The 23,184-nt window shown below is 49.8% G+C and overlaps 1 protein-coding gene across 3 annotated transcripts in view; it reads right to left on the bottom strand.

Moving 5' to 3' along the window:
• The window catches only part of Brinp2 (BMP/retinoic acid inducible neural specific 2), a 102,104-nt gene that overhangs the window by 3,044 nt on the left and 75,876 nt on the right, over window positions 1-23,184 (bottom strand). For all 3 annotated transcript variants that reach the window (XM_040278095.2, XM_040278096.2, XM_005319769.5), the window contains exons 3-7: window positions 16,665-16,855; window positions 15,386-15,594; window positions 5,018-5,123; window positions 1,997-2,233; window positions 423-645 (exon numbers count right to left, since the gene is read on the bottom strand). In XM_040278095.2, the coding sequence (XP_040134029.2) occupies window positions 423-645; window positions 1,997-2,233; window positions 5,018-5,123; window positions 15,386-15,594; window positions 16,665-16,855 (966 nt within the window). The remainder of the gene's footprint in view (window positions 1-422; window positions 646-1,996; window positions 2,234-5,017; window positions 5,124-15,385; window positions 15,595-16,664; window positions 16,856-23,184) is intronic.

Genomic DNA, 23,184 nt, shown 5'->3' with positions numbered 1-23,184 from the left:
GGGTGGGTGATGGATGCCTGTGACAACATGGTCCGCTGTCTTCGAGGGCCTGGGACTTGGAATTCCTTCTTCCTGTGACCAAAGCAGTCCATTGTTTGGACAACCCAATGTGTCTTTTTTATCATATGCATTTGGTGTATGAGCTTTAACTCCACCCCTCTCTTTCTTAAAAGACTGGTTAAAATGGAAATGAGTGAGAAATGAGAGTACTATTAGAACAGTATTTGAATCTACTATAATTTAGATACAAGCAAAATCAGTCTCTTTCTCTTTCACTTCAGACACGACTCACCATTGGGAACTGCCCTTGTGAGAAGGTCATGATCATGGGAATCAAATGGCTGTGTGTGAGTCTCACTCCCTGACCTTCCCTGCTGGACACGGGTCCTCCCTGTCCTTGTGGGCTATTGCAGGGGGCTCACCTCTCCTTGGGAAGGCGGAAGCGAGGCTGCCGGTGGCAGCGCTTGCAGAGGTTGAAGAGGCGGCGGACGATCCGATGGGTCTTCTTGAACAGCACTTTCAAGCTGCCTCCCAGCTGCTGGTAGCGGTGCTGGAGGCCAGTGTCCATGGCCCAGAACTGGGAGATGGCTGTGGAGTTCAGGAACCGGTCATCGGGCAGCCTTTTCAGCAGGGCCTGGAACTCTTCTGTGGGTGAGAAAACAGGAGCTGACGGAGGCCCAGCTGTGCCAAGGGCTGGGGGGCAGCGGTGCTCCCAGACCAGGGACCCCTGAGGGTCAGTGCATGAAGAAGGAGGCTCACGTCCATGTCCTGGGTTCTTTTGCCATTTTACTAATTATAGCTTTATTGATAAACAATTAGCACACCACAAAACATGGCTTCAGGAGTTTTCAATCCTTCCTACCCCTTTCTGAATTTCAAAACAGACCTCTGCCACCACCTGGAGGGCCAGAGGTCCTGCTCTTGGTCATGGCCTTGGGCTGCATCTCTTTCCCCCTTTACACCTCCCTGTGAGTATCCGCAGTACCATCTCAGGCTGATCTTCAATAACATGGGGACGTCCTGATGGACGCGGGGAGCGTGCCACAGGCAGGCCAAGGACAGTGCCGTGCTCGACTCAGAAATCTTGGAGATCTTTCAGTCGCTGCCAACAGGCTCTCCTTACACACCCTTCTCTCTGCCTCCCGGTCAGATGGCCATTCTTTCCTGTGGCTCATCTGGAAGCCCTGTGCTTTGGGGCTCGGGTTCCCTGCTCCTACCTGCGCCCTCCTCAGAGCTCTCTGGCACACGGTGTTTCTGAACTCACGCTCAGCTCTCTCTCCTCGGCTCTGCTTTTACTTGATGCCTGTAACCATCAGGTTCCCTGGTGGGGGCCTGACACTCTCGTAACTCCCAGGGGTGAAGGCCTGAAATGATGTTCTGGAATATAGCCCACCATCGTTGCCCAAAGCATGGGCTACGTGCTGTGGTGTTCTTCTTAGCTACTTCCCTCAGGTGATTCACACCACCTCACTCTTTCACAGACGGGGAAACTGGAGCATGAGAAGGGGCATCCAGCCAACCCACGGTCTTCGAGCTGGTCAATAATAAGGTAAAGATGCAAAACCCATTCCTTAGAATCCAGGTGACATTGATATCAGTTATAACACAACAAGCAACCACCGGCTTCCACGGGTGCCACCTGGAGCCAGTCTACACCCTGGGTTTATTCAGCAAGTATTTCTTGTGCCCCTTATGTGTAGGCTCTGTTCTAGGAACTGCAGGATCAGTAGCAAACAAGACCCACAAGCTCTGTCCTCGGTGATATTTATCATAGCTTGTTAAGTCTTTAAAACATACTTCTTGGGTCGGGATTATATCTACTTACATAAAGAAAAACTCAAGCTTCTGAGACTCTGGGTTCTGGTCCTACCTGCTTAAAGCCACGGAGATAGTGACCGAGTTGGGTTCCAAACCAAACCCACCGTGTTCTTGCCATTGCACTTCACAGTCAGCCCCTCTTTGGCAGGGAGGGATTCTGGGCCAGCCGGCCGCTCACCTGACTCCTCAAACTGCCGGTTGTGAGTGGCCCAGGCGTCCTGGATCTGCAGCAAGCTGTCCTCCATGGCCTGGATATCGGCGTCCGGACAGTTGCATTCTGGGAAAGTGGGGCTGCACTTGCACCAGCAGTCACTCTCCTTGCAGACCAGCTCCCCCTCAGAGCTGCACGTGATGTAGCTCAGGGCCGCAGCTACAAAACGCTCACGCAGGTACTCGGGCAGCAGCACCTGCAGGCCTGGGGAAGGGGTGTGTCCAGGAATCACTGGGCAGAATCAGGGGGACTCAGTTTCCCCGATCTGCAGGAACCTGAGCTGGAGTTCTGCTGACTTGTGAGTCCTGGGCTCAAGAATGGTCCCTCCTGGGCCTGATCCCACTATGCCGTTTGGGAGAGAGGGGTATCCCTGCCCCAGTGAACTGAAAATGTGGACAAGGAGCACCAAAGCCCAACAGTTAACTTGACCCCTCACACCAGGCAAATTGAGACTGTGCATATTGCAAGAAGAAGCTTGTTGGCTACGTATCAGCATTTCTAGAATGGAAAACAGGAAGACGTTACAGCTCTCATGGGGGAGGAGTCGAGGCCTGAAGGGTCAGCTCTGCCTCTGGCAGCCATCCTATTTCTAGCTTAACTGAGGTTGCAGTAGGCTGCTAGGGCATTCCTGGATCTGTCTCTCCTGGGTGTCCCATCCCAGCCCTGATGACTAAGGAGGCTGCCCTGGTTAGAAACAGTGGCCAGTGAACTTCATCACCTATGCCAGTACCTTCTATGTGTGATTGATAGTAACACTCAGGATCATCACACTGCAGTTTTGATTTATTTCAGTAATGTATTAGAAATTGAGCACAGGGGCATTCCACTGAGCTACTAGCCCAGTCCTTTTTATTTATTTTTTTTATTTTGAGACAAGGCCTCACTGAGTTGCCCAGGCTGGCCTCAAATTTGTGATCCTCCTACTTCAGCCTCCCGAATAGCTGACATGACAGGTGCACACCCCTGCACCTAGCTATACTGTTTTTCGTTTGTTTATTTGTTTTTGTTTTGTGTGGTGTTGGGGATTGAACCCAGGGTCTTGTGTATACTAGATGAGCACTCTACCAACTGAACTGTATCCCCAGCCCCTATACTATATGGTTTTTATAGATAAGGTGATTCAAGCCCAAAGACAATGGCCTTCCCAAGTCACAGAACTGGTAGAATTTGCTTGGTGGCAGACTCTGTCCTTGTCCCACCATATCACGCACGTGGGAATGGCTTCCCCATCCTAATATGATGGAACTCTTAAGGAAACTTGGAAACAGGATGGTGGTCAGTGCCCCCAGATCAGTCAGGACTGATAGATCTGAATGGCTCTCAGATCTCTTCCAACTGGCTTCCTCTCATCTTGGCTATTAAACACTACATTTCTCCAAGCTTCAGTGTTTTCACCCATCTATGATGGATGCCAATTTACCAGCAGCAGAACATACTCCTGGCTGGCTTCAAGCCACAGGCAGGGTAGCTGTTGGAAGCCTACCAATGGAGAGTGAAGGATGGTTGTGCCTTGGGATGCAGCCTGGGCCATGGTCAAAGTCAGATCTGCAGGAAGCTCCCGCAGTAGGAACCCTGCGGGACCTTATGCCAGGAGAGCGGGGGATCGGGGGACTTCTGAATATAAGGGCTCCTTTTATCTCAAAAGTATGCTAGCTCTGTTTTCACACCCTTGACCTTGGCAGTAAATCACACTGTCTAAAATGTTTATCCCAGCCTTGGCAGATCTCAAACTATAACTCAAAATTGTCAGCCACAGTGGACGTTTGTTGTTCTTCTTGCTCGAGGTCTGCTTCCTATTCAGAACTGCTCCTGGAGTCCTTTCCTGACTCTGTGCCACCAAGGCACTACAACATCGTCCCCACACACCCTCTCCTTCCACCCCCAGGACCCTCCTCCTCCTCAGCATGTTCTCATTTCCCATTGCTATAAAATACGTGCCCCGAGCAACGTCTGCGTGAGTGATAGCTATAAAATTCAATGGCATCAACGATTCCAAATGAACTTTTTGAACTTTACTCGTCACTAATTTCCAGACACACACCCAGCCCCGGCAGGGACGGGGAGGAGAGATGCTAATTGTATCAGGTAGCCCTAAATAAAATCGCGTTTTACTCTTCTTTATTATGTATTTCTGGATTCCTAAAGCATTACTGGGTCGCATCTGGCTCAGGTTGCCTGGAATTTGTAATCGTAGATCCTGGGTGAGGGCTATTGATTTTGTAATGCTGAGACAATAATATCTTAAACAGAGTCCAATTCAGTTACGCCTTAAGAAAAATGAGCTTTTCTTCCTGACTCAGTTTGCATAGCTCTTCCCGTAAGATGCCTGGGGAACGGAGGGCAGGGAGTGTGGCCTCCCCTTATCTCCAGCCCTCAGACCTAGCATGGTTCCCTTGCCTTTTTCTTTCCCAGTTCTCCTTCTGTCTCCAGTCAAAAGGCTCCAGTTCCTCTCAAACTCTCCTCCTGACCTTGAAGCTCCTTGGAAGACGACAAACTAATAACAGAAAGCAGGAGCCATGCCCAGGTCACTGTCGCAGTAACCAGTGGTCCCAAAGTTTGTAGTTCTCTTACTTGAGCTAAAGGTGGTGACCTCCTAATGACTCTGCAAAGACCAGTCATTCCTCTGCAAGTCTTTAGGATAAAGCAGAGAGACTTTCCGAGTAACAGAGCAGATCACTGAACTAGGTCAAGGCTTCTAAGGGTGGAAGTGCCATTCCTTCTAGGATGGTGTCAGGGATTTTGAGGAGGAATATGAGATGGGAGGATTTAGGTGTGAGTGGTGGGATCAGTGGGTCTTCGGTGGAGGGCATCAGGAGTCTTCTCAAAGGAATGATGGAAAGTTATTAAATATGGGTCCCTGAATTTGTGGCAGTTCTTGTTGCAAGAAGGTCCTCACCGAATGGGAAGGCAGGACCTTTCCTAGCTCTTTGGAGATCCGGGTTTCCCACCAGGTGTAAGCAGTACGAAAACCGTCACGGAGCTGCTTACCTAATAACTGCACTTTGTTCTCTGGGCTCTGCACCAGGACAGAGCTGACCGAGTCCAGATTGTCATAGTTGCTGCAACCCAGAGGACCGGTCCTGGTCTCTGTGACCTAGAGAAGGAAGGGGCAGGATACGGATTGAGGAAACAGGAGGGAGCTTCTCCTTCTCCAGTCATCCAATCGGGACTCCCATCCTGTCCCTGTCCAACCAAAGGCACACAGTCACTTTGCTTCCTTGTCCCGAGACAGGGAGTGTCTCTGAGATATAGCTGGTGGCCCGGTGGCACATTAAGGAGAAGCCTTCCAGAGACAGCTAAAGGGAATCTGTGTTGGCGAAGAGGAAATGCAATGGGGGCTGAGGAAGCCGGAGAAAAGGTGTGACCCGTAAGTCAGAGTCGCCCCTTATTCTCCCCCAGAGGAAGGTGGGGGCCACATGTGGTCCCTGTGAGCCTGCTGCGGAGCCCAGCTGCAGCCACCTGATGTGGGGCTCACAGGCTTTAGGGATCCCGAGGATGGAAAGCACTGGAGAAATATGAGTATTATTATTAGCATTAAACATTTAAGTCCCACCTCAACACCGAGATGTCCTTAGAGGAAATCAGCCATGGGCTCGCTGCATACTTTAATAAGTGTATTAAATATACATAGACTCTTACAGCCACGTAAGGTTGCAAAACACCATAGAGCCATTTTAAAATATTATAAAGTTGGCCCATCAGTTTTCCCTGATGTTTAAAGTATCAGATGAAAAATGGGGAGCTTTAAATGCACTAAAATAATTATGTCATAAGAATGATGGGGACCCAAGGCCCTTTCTTCTCAGGATCCCTGAAGCCTTGGCCAACAATCAATCAAACAATCAACGAGTATTTATGGAGCGGCCACTGTTCAGCTCCACACGATTCATCACACATTCATGGAGTACCTCGCTGGAGTTCTTCAAGGAAGTGCACCCCGACACCTCGGACCTCCTCTTGGAGCTCCAGGCACCTCTGTTTGGCTGCTGCGCTGCATGAGCTGCAGTTTCAGCTCCTTTTCTTGCGGGGGCTGGTTCATGTCTGGGCCCCACACACTATGACCTCCACAGAGATGAGCTCATATTATTTTTCTTCCCATGTGGTTGACAGCAGCTCGTTCGGTGCCTGGCATACAGTAGGTGCTCAATGACTCAGAGAACGTAAGAGGAACGTGTTCTAGGCTTTGCCAGGTGGACACAAAGATGTACCCGTTACACAATGAGTCCTGAGGGTGGGGGCTACTTATATGAGTGACTGACGGAATCCAAGTTGTGGCAGAAGAATGTGTCAGAAGGAGCCCCGAGGAACGTATAGCTCTGCACAGAGGGAAAACAGGAAGTGGCCGAGGAAATTCCGTCTGAGCTGGTTCCTAAGGATAAGTAGAAAGTGGGCAGGAAGGGAGGGGACAGATGGGGCAGCGAGATCTACAGCACCTGGGCTCAAAAGTGCACAGCACAGGTGTAGCACCCTGCTGGTCACCCTGGGGCCTGCCAACCCGCAAGCACATCCCAGAGCGGGCTTTGCCTGCACTTTAAAAATGCCCATGGGACGGAGTAGCCGAGGGAGAAGCAGCCCTACACTGACTAAAACTGCAGCAGGAGAGAGACAGGAGAGATCCTTGGAGCTCCCAGCAGGCCAAGAAGGCTTTATGGAGAGGGGGAGCCATACATGGTTCTGGAAAGACAAGCAGCCAGGGGAGGGGAGAGAGAGGGAGAGAAGATAGAAAAGTGACTCCAGACCCAGACCAAGGGGCAGCACAGACAGCGCCCGAGAGGCAGCCAGACCCGTGGATGAGGAGCAGGACCCAGACTAGGACAGGAGCACAGGCGGCCTCTCTGCAGTCTTCCATTCCACGGAACCTTCACCGGAGCTCACAGGGACAAATCTCCCCTCCGCCACCCTCCAGAGAGGAGACGGAGGGTCAGAGAACTGCAGCTCCGGAGACCACAGGGCTAGTGAGGATTTTAACTTTTGAGCCTCCGACTCCAGCTCAATACCTTTTTGTCTCCTGAGAAAGCAGGTCAAAGGGCCGCAGAAAGTAAAGTGGGCTGAAACCACTTAAGATGCCATCACTCTCTAAAAAACAAGTATTCTGAACAGACCAGTCCATCCAACGTACGTCGTGATCGGCCGGCTCCTCGGCGTGTTGACATGGGGAAAATAAATCATATTGACGTGAAGTCAGGATCTGTATCCTTGTATTACAGATCAGGAAACCAAGACCCAGACGAGTTGAACAATGCACCCAGGGTCACACAGCTGCTCACCAGCAGGGCTGCAATTCATTTGACTCATTCTTTCATTCTTCCATTCACTTATTTGTTTACTTAACAAATGTTTAAGGAATATCAAGAGACCACAGATGAGTAAGACCAAGTCATTGCCTGTAAAAAGCTTAGATAAGTGGAAGCGTGTTTGGGGTCTCCCGTGTGGACCTGCTTCCCTCCACAGCATGGGGCCTCAATATTTCTTACTGGGTGAGTAGCTAGTAGTCACACTGGACTGGGAAGACGAAGCCTGACTCACTCCAAAGCCAAGTCTTCTCTTTCTCTATGGAGTAAGAGTTCCTACAAGAAGAGCTATGGCCGAGAGGTAGCCTAGCGACTCTGGGGACGCCTGTCCTTCCTGGAATAGGGTGGGCTGGACAGCAGGGGTATGACGGTGGGTGTGGTATTGGGGAGACTGGCCTGTCTCTGCCTCCAAGTAAGCTGGTCACCAAAATGTCACTAAGTTTTGTTTCGGCTTTCCCACCCACCCACTCCGGAACCCATCACTCACCAACCAGGTCTAGGCAGGGAGGGAGCTGACAAGCCCCATGTAAAGGTCAGGTGTGATGCCAGGAGGGAGACGGGCCAGAGGACAGCCACAGTAGGAAGGTTCTCGTCCCCCCCCTTACCCCACTCCTTTCCCCACCCAGGGTCCATCTGCTCCCCTCCGCCATTTTGTTCACCGTTCTGGAACTGGCCCTGACATGATTCCACAGGAAGACAATCAGGCAGGTCACTGCGAGGGTGTGTGTGGCTCCCCTTGTTAAGTGGATGGGGAGGAGGAAGAGGCCTCACCCTGACCCTCGCACTCATTGCCTGATGTCGGGGAGCATCAGAGCCAGAGCTCCACGGGTAGGGACGGCTAGGGCAGGTTTCAGGAAATCCTAATGACTTAGCTCTTTTTGTGCCGTTCTCTGAGACCCTCTCTCTCCTCCCTGGGAAAGTAAGGGGATGGGAAGAAGAGAGGGACCTGGCCACGGTTCCCTGGCAGGTCCTGCCCAGCATTGACTGAGTAAACACAACAGCTGCGAAGCCCCCTCCTCACGTCGTCCCCAGTGTGGTGAAGCCACAGAGCTCCTGAAGGGTCCGTCAGGAGAATCCTAGAGTTTTCTCCTAGAGAAGGCAGGGAGCTCTGGCAGACTGTAAAGAGGCCCAGAGAGGCAAGGGAAGTGCAGTTCTCTCGGGCACCATGTTCAAAGAGAGCCTCAGACAGGGAAGATAATTGTGTGCTAATTGGTCTGTTGACAGAGACCATCCAGCTTCCAGAGAGCCCTGATGGATCTCGGGTTCATTAGCACATACGATTTCCCACAAATAGCAGATCGTGCAAACCCTCACTCCGGGAGCCCACTGTCCTGCCCCTGTCCTCACCCCCAGACTGTTCTGTCCTATCCTGGGGGACACCTGCAATTGTGCCCTGCGCAGTAAATGGGCTTCTACTTGTGAGCCCTGGGGCTGGACCTGCAGTGCCCAGCTGATGGTGTGTGCTGATCAGGGCTGCAAAGAGAAGCCCAGGCTGCCGCGGCAGGAAGTCCCACCGGTCATTTTAAAGGTGAGGACAGGCTCCCTTTGACCAGCCAGGGGTCCAGCTGAACTTTTGTGTGTTCTCTTCAGTTGGCTCATGAGCATCTCAGAATGTCCCCACCAAATCCTTCCATACCCTTTGACTAAACAGAGCTCTAAGGAAAAGGTTCTCTCCTTCCTTGTGGCTGATCTCTCCCAGGGAATTACAGAGAGGACACATAGGTGTGCAGCCCTTTACAGTTTGCGAGGTGTTTGCATGTGGACTGTATCGTTTGGTGTCACTCCAACACTGGCAGAGTCAGAGGTGGCAGTCACTGCTGTAGCCATGAGGTAGGACAGGAGGGCATGGACCACCCAGAAGGGAAGCCAGCCTGGGTGCCCAGGCGGAGGCCTGCAGACCTCCTGGGGTGCATTTGCCTTTTTTTTGCTGTGAAAAGGAGGCCTGGCGGTCCCGGGGCGGGCCCAGGCTGTTAGGGTGGCACACAGGGGGTTAAAGTATATGGAAGGGCTTCCGTGTTTTTAAAACCAGTGCAGCCTGTTTTCTGAGTACAAATGCTGGGTAAATTATCTGAGTGTAAACAGCTGGCCACTAGGGTCATAGAGGAGCGAAATAGAGTTCAATGACTCCTCAAGGTCATAGCAATAGTAAACGCCAAGGCTCAAGAGTCCAAACCTGACCCTCTGCACCTCAGGAAGTTTGTTTCCCACTAACGTGCAGCCTGCCCTGTAGCTGCCACTGAGCGTCTTTTCACACGCCAGACCCCATCAAGGGGCTGAGGGCCCTGTGCATGACACAGAGTCCTGGGGCTCCGGGACGTACTGTCATGGATGTGGGAGGGAGAGAGCCGCATGTGAACTGCTGAACTGCAAGGTAACAAAACCTATAACAGAAGCGTGTGCTGATGAGGGTAAACCTTGCTACCAACAGCGGTGTTCAGTGGGGTCCCAGAGGAAGGTGTTAGATAAACAGGCGGGAGCAGGGCACCTCTTTCTCCACATTAGTGCAAAGAAGTTGCTAAGAGAGAGTAAAAGGTAAGTGCACATTTGCTTAGAGAAACAAAACCAGGCAGATACCCTGGAGGACTTTTCTCTCATGAGCAGAGCCCTCTCCCTCACCCCACCCACCCCATCCAGAGTCATGACTCTTGGCAGCCAGCTCGACCATCGCTAAGGCACGTTCAGTAAGGGGAGGGAGGTGGCAGGTGCCACAGCACTCAGAAAAGACGTTAGCTAGTGAGGATGTGCTGCGGGATGTGGCCAGGGTACTGTCCCTTTCCAAGTGGATCTGTAACTACTGAGACTTGGAGGGTGGAGGTAGGAGAGGGCGTGACATCAGCCTTGTTTGCTCGTGGTTTTATGAGCTGTGCATCCACAGGCTTTATGATAAATGTGGTTTTCAACGCCTGCCTGCCGTCCACTCCACCACCGCGGCTTTACTGAAGAGGTGGGCCCGGTGGAGACTCTGAAGCCCCACTTTCTGTACTGTGGACTCTGGACCACATTTTTTTCTTAAGAGAATTGAGAATTGTACCACTGAGGAAGAAAAATCCAAGGGCGATTGCAGATATTTACAATATTGAGATTCTAGGTGATTATCAAGCACCTTCTCAAAGGGGTGACATATGAATGAACAAGAAGTGTCCCTGCCCTGGTGGCACTGGATGATGAGTGAATCAGAAAGGTGATGTGCAGCCAGGGCCAGCATCAGTGCTGCTGTAAGGCAAAGCTACGTGAAGAAACCACGGAGGCACAGAAAGGTCTGGAATCTCAGACAAGAGAAGCAGGAAGGTGAGGCAGGGGAGGTGAGAGTGGAAGGGGAGGTGAGAGTGGAGACCCGTGTTCCGAAAGGAAACAGAGGGAGCAAGCTGGGAGCAGGACCATCCTTCACGAGCCCAGATGCCTGGGTTGGAGTTGGTGTCCTTGGAGATCCGGGATAGTCTTCACCAGAGTCCTCTTAATAAGCCATCTTGGTACTAGTGGCACCTTGAGTAGCTTCCTCTTTCCACTAAACACGCTCACATGCTTTTGCACAGCCCTGAGCAGACCAGCCTCATGCATGTGGGGAACGCCAGGTCTAGGGACTCTCTTCATCCGTTCCTCATTTGGCAATGAGTGGTCTACTCATTACCCATAATGCGGCAAGCTCTGCACTCTTACAGGGAATCAGAGCTGAACAGGACTCAATCTCTCTCACGAGGACCTGAGAATCTCAGGTGGAAATAATCACTTTAGCTGGCAATTACAGTTCAGATGACAAGCCCTGTGAGAGAGACGTGTGCTTGAAACACTCCAGAGGAGCGTCAGCGACCTTGGGAGTCAGGAGAAGCTTCACGGAGAGTTACCTTTCTGAGCTGAGCAAAGAAGGGCAAGGAAGAGCCCCTCAGGTGGACAGACAAACACTGCAACAGGGCAAGAAGCAAGTGGCCGGGAGGTGACCTCTGAAAGCAAGGAGCATTTTAATACAGACTGGCATTTAGGTGGAACTGGGTTCCTGGATGGGGATGGGCGCAGAGTGGAGGCCAGAGAGCGAGGGTGGAGAGGAAGATAAAGGGACTGTTTAGAGATGAAACTAGAAAGACAGCAGGATAGGTCTTCAGTGGTCCTTCAGGTCTGCTAAGAAGAAGAGGGATCAGCCCCTTTCCAGCTGAGCTGATGGTTGGTGCTATCCTTACATTTTCTTAATCAATAGCCCAGAACTTCTTCTGGGTTGAAATTGTTCTAATTAGTCCACCATTTTACGATGAGGAAACTGAGGTTCAGAGAAGTTGGGTGATAAAGCCACCGCGAGCAGTGGCCGTGCGCGTGCTCAGGTGGGAGCCGAGGTCCTGTCCGTCCCAGCGCTCTGCCACCTGGCTCAGGTTCAGAGGGCATCAGTTCAGAGGTCAGGTCTGGCCCGTGTGCAGCCAGAGTTGTCTCTGAGGCAAGGGACGAGATGATGGGATGACTCACTCACCGTCACAGCGCAGAGAGTGAGTCAGGGAACAGCTGGGAACGGAGACGGAAGACTAGTTAAAGGACAGAATGACAGAGCTGGGAGGTCCTGGGCTGAGGGGGTGCCAAGGAGAAGGAGACACAGGCAGGGAGAGACTGTAGGGAGAGCAACGGGTCCAAGTTAGGGACAGGGGGAAATGAGGCACTAAGGGCAGTGGACAGTCGGTCAAGCCAAAGGACAGGAAGGGACATTAATGAGACCCTTGTGCTGCGGACCCAAGGCCCACCTTTCAGTTCCTAGTTAGAATTTCCCAGTTCTTCTCCAATCTTGACAGAACCCACCACAGCACTGAAGAGGGGAGAGGGGCTTCCACAGAGCCCTACGTCCTCGGTTAGTGACAGTCACCCTCATCTCCCAGACACAGCGTCCCTGCTAATCTCATCCCTTCTCCTCTGTGAACTTCCTTGTGCTCCCTGTAGTTAGTTCATGGTGGGTCCTCAACAGAACCCTTAATCCCACCTCTCCTTGAGAGTCGGCTTCATTTCTTCCTTCCTTTCTGTTTAATTGGACCACAGCCTAGCTGCCTGGGGGGGTGGGGGTGTCCCCACAGCCTTCTCTCGTGGTGGCTCTCTTGTCTCTCCCTCACACTCCTGGCATGAAACCGAGGTGTCTCCCCCACTGTGATTTCCTACTTCTCTTTCTTTGGTATAAGCATCTTTGGCTCCTTCGAAGGCAGAGCTGTCAGGCCATGTCACCCCCCCATCCCTCCTGGTTTCTCTCACTACCCTCCCTCAATCCTTGAGGATTTTTAGTATTAAAATCACCTTTGTTCTCACCAGCACCCGCCTGTATCATTCCTACTGACTTCTGCATCCACATGGATGATCCTTTAATACCTGGCCTCTCAGATCCCTGGCCACCTAACCTTGCCTCCTGACCTGGCCTGGGCCCCATCTTACCCATCTGTGCCCCAGAACCTGTGATTTCCACTTGTAATTTCAGGATCATGTATCACACAGTCATACTTTCTCTAGTCCCTTCCCTCCCACACATGGTTGAGGCTACTTAGACGTTCAGTCTTTGGACCTGACCAACTTTTCACTATCACCATCCCTCGTTGACCTCCTTCCCCTCCTTGCCCGACCCAGGTCCCTTCGTCTGGCACTACTGTCACTCCTTGGCACACCCTCTCAACATCCCAGCCTCCTTTCCCTCTGATCTTGTGGGTACTCATATCCTGGTGAAATCCAACTCTCCTTCTATTCTTTGCCTGCACACAAACTGTTTTCTAAGGGAGCTGATGAAACTCTCAACTATGTCGCCTGGCCTCGTGATGACATTGTTGTACTAGGAAATGCAGAAATATTCAGAGACCAGGGATGGGCTTTGTCAGTCCCTCCCTGGTTGGAATGGACTGTCTTGGTGGCCACCCCAGGCAGGTGGGGGATGGCTGGAGGAGGAAGTCCCTGGGGGCCGCCTTGGGAGGGTGACTCTTCCCTGCACCCTCACTCCTGCTCCCCTGTTCTTCTATTTGCCTTTAGAGCAACAGCACTGTCTCCCTCCCTATCTGATGCCCTCTGTGCTTCCTCTCTTGGACCCTGTCTCCTCAGCCTCTTGTACCCTTCATGTCACTGAAGCCAGTGTTCTGCTACCTTCAAGGTCATAGCTGCCTTCCAGTTGCCAGGCTGACGGTCAGTTCTCCATCTTTGCCATAGTGAAGGCGCCATGGCTTTCACCCAGGTGCCCGGGATACACTTTGCTTTTCCTGCGTCCCACTTTGGTTCCCTTTGTATGTCTCCGTCCTGTCTCAGGCTTCTCGCTAGGATTCCCTTCCTCTTCCCATTTCTGAATATCGGGGTGCTTTCCACGGAGGTTCAGGGCTATCTTAGTGGCTACCCTCATTCCTTGAATGTACTCCTCTCTTCCTCTCCCACATTTTTGAGAATCAACGACACCTGTGTATAGATTTGTGTGCCAGATTTCTATCCCCAACCATTTTTTTTTTCCTTAAATCCTGGTGTTTACCTCCAACTGCCTATTAGAGTTCTCTACTGGGATGTCGAATGGGAACGTCAAGTTTAACAAGTCCACATTTAAAATCAAAAGCCTGATTGATTTCTTCCAGATCTGCACCCCTGCCAGGGTTTTTGTTTTCAGTAAATGGAATCACTATTGGTCTGGTTGCTGAGGCCCCAAATCTTGCTGTTAGTCTTGAATCCTTTCTTCCAACCCATTACCTAGCCCTGCAGGCTCCACCATCAAACTGTATTTTGAATCTGTCAACTTCTCGCTCCCTAGGGTACCAGCTTGGTCTAAGCCACCATCAGGAAGGGCCTGATGATTGGGCCCTGCACCCCACAGCGGATCTCTCACCCCCCTCCAGACCCCACACAGGGCTCCCACGGTCTCATGGAAGACCAAGCCTCTTCCCTGGGACATTGTCACTTGCTCTTCCCCCGTCCATAAGGCTGTCGCTCAAGAGACCCACGTGGACGGCTCCCCTGCTTCCTTCAGGTCTCTGTGTAAGGGGTGCTGCTTCAGAGGTTAGACCTGAGGTCCTGGTCCCCATGTCCTCATACCTGGATCCATTCCTCCATGCCATCAGTCACCACTTGGCACTGTGTGTGTATCTAACTATGGCTTCACCATTGGAATTCAAGCTTCACGAGGGTGGGATTTTATATGTTTTGTCCGCTCTTGTTATTTTTAGGATCCAGAATAGAGCCTGACCCATAGCAGGCACTCAGTGAATATTTGTCAAACGAGCGAATGAATGAACAAAATGTCCTTGTGAGCTTCAGCTGGGATAAATCAGCCTATGGCACGTATTTGATGTCTCTTCACCACCTTCATTTTAGACTTAGACTTTAAAAATCCATATTGTCAATTATTTTGATTAATTTTCCCTAGAACAATAGGAATTTTACTAAAAATCTCCTACATGTAAGAAGAGAAGATGGGATGGAGATCCTAGTCGTTGAAGTCAGAGTATCTCCTGATCTTTCAAAATTTTGCATGAGATCATGTCACTCCCCTTCTAGAACGCTTCTGTGGTTTTCCACTGCACTTGGACTTTTATCAAAACTCATCATGGCCATGTGATCTGGCTGCAGGCTACTTCTGAACCTCATCTGGTAGCAGCGTCTTTCTTGGTCACCTCTCTGCAGTCACCAACAGCCTTCTCTGTGCTTCAACAAGGCACCTCAGGACCTTAGTACATGCTGCTCTGCCCAAACTTTCCTCCCTCAGCGCTATACACAGCTGGGTTCTTATTATTCCATCTCAGCCTCAAAGTGTCCTTCCTGACCTGATCAGCTGGTCCCTCCCACATTCTAGGACACTTGTCTTTTCTTTATCTGAAACGACTTGGTTTTGCTTATTACCTCGTCCTCTTCTAGAAGGCAGGGACCTTCTCTACCTTCCCCAACAGTCCCTGGGCTAGGCCCACTCAGAGCAGGTACTCCAGGAATGTGTGCCGTGGGATGAGTGACCGACCCTGTCTGATGAATGACCGACCCTGTCTGAGGACCAGCTGAGACTCCACCGGATGCTGCGTTTGTGCTTTGGCCGCTCAGGCCTGGCTGACCTGGAGCTGCTCAGGGCTCCGGCCTCCGGGCTCCCTCAGGCGGTTACCTTGATGGCCCCGGTGGCTATCTGTATGTGGTGCAGCCGGCGCAGAGTGCTCTCTCTGTCAATGAAGTAGGAGGCTGCCAGCTGGTGCAGGGTCTCCAGGGACACGGCAGAGCTGTTCCCACTGCCCCCGAGGACAGGGCCACCTCCTGCTGTCTCTGCCTTTCTGCTCAGTTTCCGCTTGTCCACGAAAATGGTCAGGGACTCTTCTCCTAGAACAGAAAAGCATGGGTTCACTGGTGAGGCCTTCCACGCCCCCATCCCTGCCAGTAAGAACATGAAACCCCTGGCCAGGGCAGACGCGCGGGGGGGACGCGCTGCCCTGCTGCGGATCTCTTCCCGTCCCTGCCCATCTTTGAAGCCACCTCCTTGTCTGCACCACAGGGTCCAGGTCTCATGCCTGAGCGGCCCTCCTCCTCCTCAGTTCTCTAAGTCCCCCGGAGCTCAGCCCTCGCCGCCAGCTTATCCCTTTAACATCCTCTATTGATCTGCGTCTCAGGCGATCTACCCCCGGAGGGGAAGAGCCTGTTCCCCCTCTCTCTCAAGTTGTTTAGAAGAAGTCACCAGGGCTATTTCTGCTCCCTCGGAAAGGGCAAAAGGCTGGAAACCGAACCTCTCCTCCCATCAAACACTCCACACCTACCCCATGCCGGCCGCTGGCCTGCGCCCTGGGAGAGCTTCCCTTTGTCCCCTGGATAGTGATAACAAATCTGCTTTCTTCTTTCTGGGGCAGAGGACGCTGCCTCCTCAGAGCTCTCAGTCCCCTCAGGGTCCCCGTCACACTGCACCGTCCTACCCCCACACTCCCCCCCAACCAGGGGATGAGTCTCCAACCCAGAATCTTGTTGGAATTGGGTTGTTGGCTGGTTACCGTTCTTTATAGAGAGAAAGCAGCCGTCAGGGACTCAACAGGCATCTACTTCTTTGCCTGTGGGTCTGACATCTGTGGCCTCAGCAAATATTAGGAAATGGCTAATATTTCGATGGCTCCATAAAAAGAAAACTGGGAGCGCCCCCTGCTGGTACATGCTTGGTAGGAGCCGGCCGTGCCCTGACCTTACCCCGCACCCCCATCTCAGGAGGATGCTTTTAAGCAAACAGAAATGTTCTGGGGGTGAATATGGATTCCAGGAGAATGCACTGTTCTCCAACGCACCAGACAGAATTTCTCAGGAAATAATAGGCCAGGAAGGAAAAAAAAGGCCGTTGGAGCTCCATTCAATAGGTCATCTAGCTGTTTCAGCACCCTGCACCCGTTAGCTGGGCTGGAGATGCTGCTTACCTCCAAGGGTGGCGGAAAGTAGGAAATGAGTGCCGTACTTTTTGATCAGGTTTTCAGTAACCTGCTGCAGGTTGGGTCTCCTTCCCAGGAGGCGGATGTTCCGGACGAACTCTGGGGCGAGAGGCAAAGGCAGACTGAAGAAGTCCTTCCGTTCCAGAGCCAGATTGTTCACCTTCCAACGGGCAAACTCCCTGGGAAAGAGCCACGGGGTAAGGAAACTCACTGAGCTTCAGAACAAGAGGCCACAGACCAGGAAGGCCTGCCCCGTCTGCACCTCAGCCCTGGTCCCCAGCTGGGGACCCCCACTGACCTGGCCTGCCGTTTTCAGGCTGCGAGGAAGCTCTGTCTCAGCACCTCTCCACCCAGTACCCTTGTTGGAGGGAGGCTGATGGGGCTCCCCCACAGAAGGCAGTCGTGCCAGCAGTGTGGGGTAGCAGGGAGACCAACATGGTGATCCAACGCGTCCCAGGAGATGACCAAGAGCCAAGACTGTCCAACGTCCTGGTCTCCGATCGCCTTCACACTTTTCAAAGTGAATCCCACCGCCCATATTTGTTTGTGTGGCTTTTCTCTCTGGATATTGACCATTCCAGAAATTAAAACTGAGGAAGATTTATTTATTGTTTCATGGGAGGATACCAGTGCTAAACCTACCACGTATCACATAAATAACATATTTTATGACAGTCGCTGCAAGTCCTGAGACAATTTTTTTTTTTTTTAACAAGAAGAGCAGTGCGCTTTGCCTTTTTGTAAATGTCGCTCCCGTCTGGCTCAGTAGAAGAGGCTGCGCTCCTGGTCTTGTTTCTACACTCGGTCCGTGGTCACTTGGTAAGGTTTTTGTCCTTAGGACCACACTAAACAAATGGTCACCTCTTAAAGGTCCGCTACAGTACGGTACCTGGAACCACATCCACACACTTCCGTACTGCCACATGGAAGTCTTGTGTTCCCTACTGATCTTTGAATGGACCTTTTCACCCTGCACAATTATATAACAGCAGCATGGGTCATCTTGGAAATATCAGATCACTGAGTTATGCAGCTCCTCTACATTTTGACACTTTTCATTACACAACATCAAAACATCACATTAGTTAATATCACCACCAATCTCATCAGAAGAGTCTTTAAATATTAGGAAGCTGTCAAGCTCACAATGACAAATACAAGTTTTCCGAAATTCTAATTTTCAGTTGAAAGCTTAAATTTCATCATTGGTAACAAATACTGTCAGTGTTCTTAAAGAAGCTGGATTCCTTCTCTCTTCTTTTTTTTTTTTTTTTTGAGAAAATGTCTGCCAACCCACTCAAGTCTGAATACCCATTGACTGTTGGTTATGCTTTTGAGAAAAAAATGGGGTTCCATGAAAGAAGTTGCTGGATCATCTTGCAACTCAACCGTAGGTGGATTTTTTTTTTTTTTTTTTGAGTCACCGTTGCTCTTCGGTAGCCTCAGAGGTGTCCTGTGTGCGCTTCCCGCATCATCAGACAAAATGCTACAAAGACATGAACTCAAGGTCAGGGTTCCCCAAGGGTAATACAGGTGACTGCTTTGAGGACATTCTTAGGTGAAGCTAGCATGCACCTGCAAAAGGTGTGTGTGGAGGGGTGTGGACGTCATCATGAAGAGCACATGACCACCGTGTCATTCCGTGTGACTGACATTAAGGTGCCAGCATTCATTCGCCTCTGCTGGTGTACCTTCAGTGCAAATGTCACCTGGACATTGAAAGGGACTGAGAGGCCCCTGTGTTGAGAAGCCCTATTCCGGAGACGGCCGAGTTCCTGTCTATGTCCTTCAGGACTTTAATCTTCATGCTTTGTTCCTTGCTGAGATGTTTGCAAGCTAAAGGGGAAGACTTCTCATGGGAATCTTGGTCTTGGAATGAAATTTAAAGGATCACATTCGTTGGTAAGAGAGGAGTTTTACATTGTCTCCCAGATTATCTTTGTAAGGACCCCTGCGCTGCCTTAGGAAGCAACAAAAGATAGCATCTTTGCAACCTCCTCAGCCACCCTGGCTCTGCCTTCGTGTAACCGTGCAAAGCTGTGGCCTGCCCTTCCCCCTCAAAGCCAGGGAGTGCAATTATGGGGCTGCAGAAAAACAAAAGAATGTAAAAGGAACACAGGAAAGCCCATGCCAATGTGAGGCTGTAGAAACTCCCCACATGGAACCCGAGAGGCTGATGGAGAGGGGGAGCAGGAGCCCAACATCACGGGGAGACAAAGAGCAATGGGTGACTAATAATTCCTGGTTCTAACCAAGTCTGTAAAAATCCTTGCTGTGTGGCTTTATTTATCTAAGCAGGCAAGTTCTAATCACATATTATCAGTTATTTCTTTTGTGCAGGAGATGCTAAACTTTAATTAAAGTACAGGGTATCTGTCAAAAGCATTCTCTCTCCCAAATCCCAGGGCAGGGTGAAGAATGGTTTGCCCAACCTCGTTTCCAACTGGCTGCATGGGAACCAGCACCTCTCATGGGCTGGTGGACCATTGCGTTGATGAGTCATGGAACCAGGATGGGGAAAAACAGAAGCAAAAAGATAGGGACCCAAAGCCCTTGAGGTCATCAGACCTGGTCCCCCCCTGCCCCTAGACCTCATTAACTAATAATTCCTTTTGAATTCTATTTGGAGATTTTTAAGGTGGAAGGAAGCACTCTTCTATAATTTCCTTAGAACAGTCAAGGCCTCTCCCTGAAAGAGAGGCCACTTGCTGTAGAGGTGGACCTCACTTTAATTAAACCTAATAAATAAAAAGTAGTCGTGGCCCAGCTAGCCCGGGGACTCCACTGGGGACCGCCCAGCAGTTTCCTCCTCCGAGAGGCATACCTCACTGTGCCCCTACCCCAAGGGGATCCTCCCCCGCTCGTCTCCAGGCTCCACTGCACACTCACCGCCCACCGGCGCCATCCATTTTTATCCCCTTTATCTCCATTAGAATATAAAGCGCACAGGGGGCTTCTTTGTCTCCTTCAGCTCTCTCTCTAGCAATAGAACAGTGCTACGTGTTCTAACGGTAGGGCAAAAAATAGATGTCCAACCTGTTTCTGTGGCATGATAGAAAGAGAGATTCTTCGCATCATTTATTTTGTGTCAGTTTTTCCTAATCCTCTAGCTGTCTGCAGATTATTGCAAAATTGAATTTAAAAAAAAAAAAGAAAAAGCAGTTACAGGATGAGAATTTGTGGAAGAAACAACCAATCAGCGATTGATCTGAAATGAAATAAAGCATCGTAAATGTGAACACCTATCAATGAGAAAATTAGGTTTGATTTCTAAAAATGAAATAGGTCTAATTTTGTCTGATTGGTCCTCAGTGTACTGCCTGAGTCCTCTTGTGTATTTTTTAGCAGATACAGACAACATCCAATGCCTGTCCACTGTCCATGTGTGAAGCCCAGCAAGTGAAGAGTCGCTTGGTCAGACTGTGCTGTGCTTCACACCCAGATGCAGCCCACGGACACCTGCATCCCTGTTCCCTGGGATTGTTCTGACAGCAATCACCGCCACACTCACTCGTTGTGTTAAAGAGCGCCCAAAGAAGCAACAGTCTTAGAGTTTTTCACGCTTACTCAGTTTGACATTAGACTTGGAAAGTCACATATTTTATTCAAACCAGTAGTTTGGAGTGCATCTCACTTAAATCAGGAGAATGACATTCAGAAAGCTAAGCTAAGTAATTTGCCCAATGTCACACAACTCCTAGGAGCAAACACTCAATAGTATTCGCTCAGTTTTTCTGCATTATTGTGGAAGCAATAGAGTCATGGATGGAGCCTCTCCCACCAGAGATCAGTGCAAGAAGTCCAGCCACCCAAGTGTTTGCCCAGCTGCCCCCAGGATGAGGGGACCAATACATCTGCATGCCTGGGACCCACTTGCAGCCCACCCAGAGGCTGGCATGCACGCTGGATGAGAAGGTCAATTCCAACTAAAAAAAAAACTGAGAAACAGAGGGCAAGCCGTTTGCAGCATAACCAGTTGGTACCAGAACCAGAACAAAAAGCCAGTGTGCTCACCACTGGAAAGAATCCAAAAGAATGCATTTAAATGTTTACAAAAACCAACCAACAAGCATGTTGGTGGTGACACTGGTAGCAACGAAAACCCAGGTAGACTAAATGACTTGGATAAAGTCTCACAGGAAGTGGGAGAGTTGAACTTAAAGCCCAGCACTAGCAGTCGAGGTCAGCGCCATACAGCTATTTCTGCAGAGACATTTCCCTTTGTGTAGCTGAAGTTAAGCATTTCATTTCTCACTAATATTTTTTAAATGTTTACTATCCTTTAACAAAAATAGTTTTATTATCCAGATCATTCCATTTCTTTATCTATACAAAACACAAAACATGAATTTATGAGATATTCAAAACACCATGAAACAGGGGGCAAGAGGTTGCAGCCTAACCAGTTAGCACCAGACATTTGTACCATGGCAAAACCTGTTTGGGTTCAGGTGGTTTCCACAGGCCCATTTGCAAGAGGAGGAATCGAGGCTGACCAAAAAATCAAGCTCACACCCACAGCATCATGGGAGGAATCCAACTTCCACAGCTGCTCCGGAATCATAACACAGAATAACAAATGACCTAGAAAGATGAATGATGGTGTCTTAGGAAGCATTTTATGAGCAAAGAATAAAAAGTAATGGCTAACATTTAATGAATTCTTACTATGTGATAGGCATTCCAAACATCTTAGAAGGATTAGCTAATAAAAAATTCCTATAATGGGGGAAATACAATTATCCTCGTCTTATGGATGATGTGGCTGAGGCACAAACACATCAGTTTGCCCAGTAGGTAACAGGCAAGAGGGGGCAGTTTCAAGATTTGAACACAGGCTGTCTTTTTTGAGGATAGGTTTTGACCACTATGGTATATGACCTCTGTGAAACTCTAAGGGCAATCATGATACTGTGGGTGGAGGGGTGTGTGTGTGTGTGTGTGTGTGTGTGTGTGTGTGTGTGTGTGTGTGTGTGTTGGGGAGAGTTTCACTGGAGAAAGAATGCAGAGAAATAGGGACTATATTTGAAGAAACTCAACAGAGAATTTAATAGGAAAAGAATCCAAGAGAATGCATATAAAGGGCTTATGTTTATGAAAATCAACCAATGAACAAAACCCCCAGCAAAATCTGCTTCCACAGTAAGTTACAGTGGAGTGCTGCTATGGTGTGGGTGTGGTTTGGCTCCCAAAGGTTAATGTTAGACACTTGGTCCTCAGTGCAGCAATCAAAAAAGGTGGTAGGACCTTTAAGAGGTAGAGAGAAAGGTCAGAGGGGTTCTGCCCTGAGAAGGGATTAAGGTAGTTCTCACGCCACTCCTGTTAGTCCTCTTGGAAGGGGAGTTATAAAAGAATAAGCCAGGTTCTTCCTCTTACTCTGACTTCCTGTCTTACCATGTGATTGCTCCCTGTTGTACACACTTCCACCGTGATACCATCCACCCCATGATGCAGCCAAGGAGACCGGATGTGGTGCCATGCCCTTGAACCTCCAGAACTATTAGCTAAATAAACCTCTTTTCTTTATAAAGTCACCAGCCTCTTATATTTTCTTATAGTAATGGAAAGCTGACCAATACACGTATCAGAATTAGGCACAAGGCAGAAGCCACAGAAAGGTTCAGACTCTGAGGCTCTAGTGCTTTTGTCTTCTACTCCAATAAGTTTTCTTCCCTGCCTTTTGGGGTCCTTCATTGAATCAAAATAATAGGGAAACATCTGTGAATGGAGCTTGAGCCAGAAAGTGGTAAAAATGTGTTTACAGAATGTATTAACCTGGTTCTTTCCAGCATCCGAAAACCTCAGAAGGCAATACTGGAAGGCAGCCTGAGCTATTCAGAGAATAAATGTTCATTTCCGATTTTTCATTTAGCAGTTTTTTCCAGTAATAAAATAATCAAGGCTCTTTTTTTTCCTAAGAAAAGAATGTTTTCTATATATCAATTATATTAACACACACTGCTTCAATTAAGCCATCATCTTTGTTTCAATTAAGACATCAAGTAAATCTCCATTTCAATTTAGCCATTTCTCCTAAAATCTTCTCCCACTGTGTTTGTTACACAGTAAATAGTCGGAGAAAGCAAACATTTCAAACAGCACAGTCATCCCTATGGAACGGGCCTTTGGAACAGCAGAGGCCACTATATAAAGGACACACGGGTTGAGCCACAGGGCGAACAGAGCTCTTCAAGGTGGACGTTGCCTGGAAGAGGTTTTCACGGGGCACCTCAAGAGGGTGCTTCATCGCCGTCACCAGCAGAAGTTCACCCCATTTTCCAACTTCCTCTGGCATATTGCAGATCAGCTCTAATCTCATTTCTTTCAAAAGGCTAACGGACTCATAAAATCATTAATATCAACAAAGACCAAGTCTCAGAAAGGTAAAATCCAGAGGGGAAGGTACATCCCAGTGTCCGAATCAGTCAGACTCACCAGCACTTCCAGATGCACAGATAAAGAGAGAGGCATGTTCTGAAGAGAGCAAACCACTTACCACTAAGGGTCC

The sequence above is a fragment of the Ictidomys tridecemlineatus genome, chromosome 10 (genome assembly GCF_052094955.1).
Source record: "Ictidomys tridecemlineatus isolate mIctTri1 chromosome 10, mIctTri1.hap1, whole genome shotgun sequence".
Lineage (NCBI taxonomy): Eukaryota > Metazoa > Chordata > Mammalia > Rodentia > Sciuridae > Ictidomys > Ictidomys tridecemlineatus.
The sequence above is the reverse complement of the archived record's forward strand: the minus strand, read 5'-3'. Positions and strand labels throughout refer to the sequence as shown.